Raw genomic sequence first — 7,187 nt, forward strand, 5'->3', positions numbered from 1 at the left:
TTAGTCAAAGCATAAAGAAAGTAGATCTATCAAAAGGGATGCTCGTTACTTGGAATATTTTCAAGTACTTGGCAGCTTGATGTATATTATTAATTATACTAGACCTGATCAAACATATTCAGTGAGTAGACTTAGTCTCTATTCACACAATACTGGTAGAGATCATTGGTTTGCACCGGTAAGAGTGCTCCGATCTCTCAAATATATAATGAACTATGGATTGAATTTATACAAAATATCGTCCCATTTTAGAACGATATTGTGATGTCAATTGGATTTCCAACAATTTGGAAAACAAGTACACAAATGGTTATGTCTTTACACTTGGTGGAGTGGTAGTTTTTTTTGGAAATTATAAAAACACACGATCAACTATAGATGTAGAGTTTGTTGCGTTAGACAAAGCGACTGAAGAAGCATAATGGCTTAAAAGTTTCCTAAAAGGTATTCCTTTGTACCCGAAGTGTGTAACCACCATTCATATACATTTTGACAGTATGGCAACTCTTACAAGAGCAAAGAACCAGATATATAATGGCAAAAGGAGACATATAAGGCATTATCAAAATACAATACATGACTTGCAAAAGAATGGGATTATATCCATTACTAATGTGAAGTCGGAGAAGAATATAATAAATTCTTTGACAAAAAGGCTAAACAGAGAGCAAGTTATGATGAAATTGAAAAGCTATAAATCATCACTTTAAATAGTCAGTTTTAGGGAGTAAATCCAAATTTTGAGAAAATAACAGAACCAACGGTGTAATTCACCGTTAAGTATATAATTTCAAAGAATGAATTACAAAAATCATCCCACGGTTTTAGGAGAACTACGGTTTTCGTCTCTAACATGTCGAAATTACCTTGATGGTCATCAACGCGTTTCAATTTCGTTGCGGTTTCCGTCCATGGACATTAGGGCCGTTAGCTTCTACCGTCATGTGTGTGGTATTTTGGTCTTGTTTGTATTTTTTTACTAAAGTATTATAATGTACAAATATTTCAAGCATTAGTAGAACACACTTGTAATATATTCTTAAAAAAAATCAAACAAATAAATACACGTCCATTGCCTGTCACAAACCTTCTCTCGCCCACCTGCCTACACCCCCTTGTTCACCAAAACCAAAACCTTTATGAAATTAAAGCACTCCTCCCCTATTCTTGCGACTCCTATCAATTGTTGTGCTTGTGAGTTAAAAACAATTGTTCGGTTTTCAGCTAAGTTTTCAAAGCGAACTATCATCTTAAGTGATGGTACACAAAACACACAATTTATTGGTGATTGAGCTTTACTCGAGTTTGATAATGAACTATTCATGGATCATACAATATGTTAGCCAACTAAAATAGTGTATGTTTCATGAATAGTTCATTATCGACCTCAAGTAAGGCTCAATCACAGAACAAGTTCCGTAAGTTCGTGTACCAACAGGTAAGATTATAGTTCGTACCTTGATCTCGCTTAATCTCGAAGTTTCCGGTTTCTTGGTCTTCTAGATTTTTCCATGATCAATGTTAACATAGTTTGCCTCCATGATAATGCCATAGAGAAACATATTTGTTGGATTTTTAAAGCTCTGATATGATATGTTTCCTGATACAACATTTGTTAGCACACCATTTCCGCTATCCAACAACTTCAGGCTTCATTGCGTGCCTTTGATTGAGTTTCTGCTGGAAACACCATGATATACAAATTTCTTCAGTTTTCCATTAAAATGCAAAGACTTCTCTTTTATGGTCGTCCTGCTTTTGGAAAATCCATTTAGAAACAACTTCAGAGAAACATCAGCCGATCTCTTTCTCTTACCCCATTTTGGGATAAATTTATATCATATCCGATGACTGAAGATCATATAAAATAGATTACCACCCACCTGCAGTGCATCATGCCCCATCAAGTTTCAGACTCTCAGGTACAACCTCGTTAAGCGATATGATTTTCAATGCCTATATAAAATAGATTACCACCCATCCGCAGTCAAGCTATTCTCCATGCCCATATAAACCCCTTCTATTCCTTCCCTAAACTCACCTACGTTTTCCAAAGCATTTACTTAAATGATCAGCCTATCATCAACTTCATTTCTCTCCGACGAACTAGCATCAATGGCCGCCGCTAAGCAACTGCCCTGCAACATTGATGTCATATGCATGCTATGCGAAGCTAAGCCATCAGAAGTGGAAAAGATCGTGTGTATGACATGCCTTACTCCTTGGCATTGGAGAAGTGGAGCTGCTTAACCGCTCCATCGGAAACACTAGCAGCGACCCTCCTTCAGGAGTGTCCTGACTGTACTACCATCGACATCATCGGAGCTTTGACTGATGTTCCTGTTCTGGAGAAAATTCTGAACTCGTCGCTGCCATGCGTGAGTCAAGGAGGATCTTTCCCTGACGGATGGTCAAAAGGCCAGGAAACGACAGGATCTCAAGTCAGGATGCATTGCAGATAACAAAGGAAAAGGTAAGATGATGGAGGAGATGGTGGAGGAGGACGACGACGACGATGAAAGAACCGAAAGCGATAGCGACATCAATATTGGTGAGATTGGAATTGAATAAATTCACACATAAACCTGAAAGCACAAAAAAGAAAGAAACAATACATAAAAACATAGCATCTTTATATGAATAAATTCACACATAAACCTAAAAGCAACGAAATTCATTCCTTAATTACAAGACCTCTTCGATAGGGTTTAATTAATAGTTTCTCATCTCATAGCATCCGTAATAAAAATTGAAACAAATTGCGATGCATAAACGTATAGTTATTTTTTAAAATACAATTCAACTTAGATCAAGAAAAGGTGATACCAATACCATCAGATATCCCCAAAACTGGGTTGTTAGAATACTGTATGATGACAAAAATAAAGCAGGTAAAACCATGACAATCGGAGACCAAAATCAATGGGATCAATATTATTAGTATGATTAAGTTACTGAAAGATATATCACAATTCTCAAATTGCATATGCACTTCACGAAATTACCAAATTACCTTTACATTAATATCGTAGTCGGGATTTCCCAATAATGTTAAAGGATCTGGGTGGAGGCTCATATATTCTTGGCATTGAAGTACATGTAAAATCGAGATCGATCCCACGAGAAAATATATAGTTTGTCTTAAAGGAATATCAATGGTACGTGTTCTCAATAATTTTAACATAAAATATTGCGCTCCATGATCCCTCAATTGTTAAAAAGGGCAAACTTGGCTCCTATTTAATGCCCTAAATCTAAGAAGAATGTGGAACAAATGAAGCTTATTCTTTATGCTTCAGTTTTTGGGAGCTTGATGTATACACAAGTCTTTACTCGTCCCCATATTGGCTAAATCAATGGCATGCTTGGTCGATTTCAAACCAATCTTGCTAGACTATCGCAAAACTACCAAGAAAGTTTTATGATATCTACATGGGACAAAATAATAAGAGTGCATATATATATATTTATGCAATCAAGTAGGCCTATATCATGGAGGAGTCATAAGGAAGAGATCATTACTACAATATCTAATTTGATGGCATAATATGTAGCATGTTATCACACAACGTACCATGCTATGTTGTTAAGAGATCTCATTAGTAGACTCAAAGCTACAAATTCTTTCAAAAGGCTGCTAAAATTGATTGTGATAAATAGTGATAGTGTTATGTTCTAGAATAACACTGTTCAAGCGGTGCTCGACTTTAAGTACGTATTTGTTCAAGAGAAGATGGAAGAAAAACGATCAATGAATGCATCGACTGTAAGTACTAAAGAATTGCCACCTAAAGTATTCCTTCAACATTTCCTTACTTGTTATTGTCAATATTTACTATTTTAATGGACAACTTATGATTGACAAATTATATGAGTGCATTTCATTGTTATGACGTTGATATATGTGTGTCATTGATGGTGATCCCATGTCATTCATGAGGTGTTAGATTGTATCTTTTCGCCTCCAGTTGCTTGGAAATTGCAATCGGTTTCCCTTTCTTACTCCTTTTACAGGGTACAGTCAGTGAAACAGCTTCAGAAACAACATATGATGTTTCTCCTCTCTTTCTCTTACCCATCTTCAGCCATTATTATGCCTTCTTGTTTTCCTTGCTAAAACAGATGAAAAAATTTCAGAAGCTCACAAGAAGCGTTTAAACTAAAGCTTTATCAAATATTGGGTTTGAGGGCTGTGGGTTTGGCGGAAGACAAGAGTCAAATATTGGGTTTGAGGGCTGTGAGCTAGGAGTGCTAGTATAACTTTGATATATTGTTGAATTCATGGCCATATTTGACTTAAATAATAACTGCTTAGTGAAAGTGCAACGTGTATAATTGATGGGGATCCCATGTCGTTCATGATGTATTAGATTGTATCTTTCTGCCATAGCATTTTGCTTAGTCTTGATGAATTGAATAGATTAAGGGGTTGCTCGATTCATTTTCCATTAAAACCTTTATAGTCATAAAGTTGTCTATACGATATTAGATAAATTATTGTTCGGTGAATATCAAAACGGACTATTTTTTACGGCTCAGTCTGTCTATATTTTTTCTTGAATAAAATAACAATTTAAAAAATGTTATAATCAATTTTCAAAACTGAAACATCAAGAACGCACAGAAAGAATTTGGTTATAAATAAGCAAAAACAAAACAATTTAGATGCATAAATAACAAAATTGGTTATGAGAAACAACCTGCACCCGTAGAAATTAGGAGAGATTCCACGTTCTTTGATCATATAGGCCTTCTGGAAACTGATTTTTATGCAGGAACCCAATTTTTGATTATGGGGAACTTGCTCGTTTTGCCGCTTTGGAAGCCTACAGATGAAAATTCCATGAGTTCACAAGAAAAACATATCACCATTTAATATATATATATATAGAGAGAGAGAGTTGGGTTCACGTGAGACCAACGGAATTTTCTTGAGACCCGTAATACCAATTTATGTTCATTGATCAACTTTATAAGCTAATAATCTAATGGTCTAAAGTTGCACGGTGACAATTTTGTGATTATTGAGAAGTCTCGTGACGGTTATGAATGTTCAGATTATAGATCTAATCCAAGGGTTGAAAATTGGTCTTACGGGTCTCACGAAAAACCCCTTGGTCTCATATGATCCCAAGTCTATATAATATATATAATATCTACCTTCAATTACCTTCATTGACCTATTTATGTTGCAATGATTGAAACTATAACAAATTCATATATATAAAAGTAATTGAAAGTATGTAGAAGTTCGTGACGATAAGTGAAAATGAAGATACAAGTGAGGATTAAGGTTGATGACGGTAAATGAAGGTAGTCATAGGTCCATGTTTTTGGTTTGCGATCAATTAAATGTAATTGATGCTTTTTACCATACACTATTGGCCCAACGGTCAGATGTAATCAACAACAATCGGAATGGCAGATGTCTCATTTTAGAATAGCGATCACTTAGCATGACATTATCTCTTCATCTTATTATCATCATTTAATATTAAATTGAGTTTATAAATATATATACTTGGGATCATATGAGAATAAGAGTTATCATGAGAACGTGATAACAAAACCTTCATCTACCTTAAATTATATTCTACTACCTTCATGACATATTCTTATTACAATGACCGAAACTTATCTACCTTAAATTACCTTCAACTACTTGACTGACATATTTCTATTACAATGACTAAAACTTATCTAACTCATGAAAAATATACAAAAGTTTGTGAAGGTGAGTTAAAATTGAACATAAAAGTGAAGATTAAGGTAGTAGAAAGGTAATTAAAGGTCCATAAATTTTATTAGACGCCTCTAATTATGCCCGTATTTATAGTATTGTAATTAGTGTTTATTGTATCAATTATCTCCAAAAATAGGAGATCTCTTTGTATCATTATATATTGATTATTGTGAATGAGAGAAGCAAGGGGGGGATTATCATAATTCTACATGGTATCAGAGCTAAAGATCCTCCTACCTATCTCTCCCAATTTTTCGAAAACCTCCTGCCACCTCGAAACCCTTGCCGCCGCCTCTTCTTCTTTGTCAGCCACCACCTTCGAACCTTCCTTTCAATGGCCGATCACAAGTTTCACCCTGCTGTCGCAGTTTCCAACATCCGAACCTTCGTCCCTATCACCTTAGACAATGAAGCCGCCGATTATAACACATGGTCGGAACTATTTCGAATCCATTGTACGGCGTTTCTTGTGGCTGACCACCTTGAGCCTCGTCGTCCCTCACCCACTGCTACCTCGCCCACTGATAAGGAAAAGCAATCGGCTTCCCCTCCTGCCGACTCGTGGGAACGTCTTGATGCCATAGTTCTCCAATTGATATATGGCACAATCTCCACCGGCCTTCTAAAAACAGTAATACAAAAGAGCACCACCGCATATGATGCTTGGAAAGCCATCGAGAATCTCTTCCAAGACAATGAAGCCACCCGAGCCCTCTTTCTCAAACAGAAATTCGCAAACACTCGTCTTGAAAATTTTTCTTCCATGCATGAATATTGCCAAGAGATCAAGGTTTTGGCCGATCAATTGAATAATGTTGATGCCCCGGTTGACGAACAAGATCTCGTTTTGCAAACCATAGCCAGTCTTACCGAACAATACGAAACCGTAGGCACCATACTCCAAAACACCAAACCTTTGCCCTCGTTCTTTGAGGTCCGTTCCCATTTATGCATGAATGAAACTACAAAAGCTAACCAAGCCCTCCACTCTGCCCAACAAGCCGCAACCGCTCTACACGTCCGAAGCCAAACCTGCTCCTCTTCGGCAAATCACAATAGCACCGCTTCGGCAAATTGCTTTTGGTGTAGTGGATAAGCGCTTGATCCTAACAATTGGTATCAGAGCAGGTCACGGGTTCGAATCCCATGGTGTGCATAATATGCAAGGAGTGCGTAATTATGAGAAAGGCATGCTGCGCGGCCATTGACTTCTAACAAAGCTCTTATTAGTGCCGGCAGATGTTGGGGGGGATTGTTGGTCACGGTTCCAGCATCTTCCTAAATCGAAACGTGGCGCTGGCTGCTACACTATAAGGGAAATAAGGTTGCGCCTTCACCAAGGCAATTGCTTTTGGTGTAGTGGGTAAGCACTTGATCCTAACAATTTGTCACATCCATGGAATGCAATTTCGTTTCTCCTGTCCCCATACCTCCTCCCAGAATG

At 37.0% G+C, this 7,187-nt stretch overlaps 1 protein-coding gene across 1 annotated transcript; it reads left to right on the forward strand.

The window, feature by feature from the left end:
* Window positions 1–6,077: 6,077 nt before the first annotated feature.
* On the forward strand, window positions 6,078–6,839 carry LOC112525028. The gene has a single exon (XM_025134970.1). It carries the CDS (start codon window positions 6,078–6,080, stop codon window positions 6,837–6,839), a length of 762 nt encoding a protein of 253 aa, XP_024990738.1.
* Window positions 6,840–7,187: the final 348 nt, after the last annotated feature.

Source organism: Cynara cardunculus (assembly GCF_001531365.2).
Source record: "Cynara cardunculus var. scolymus isolate 2C chromosome LG 13, CcrdV1, whole genome shotgun sequence".
NCBI lineage: Eukaryota > Viridiplantae > Streptophyta > Magnoliopsida > Asterales > Asteraceae > Cynara > Cynara cardunculus.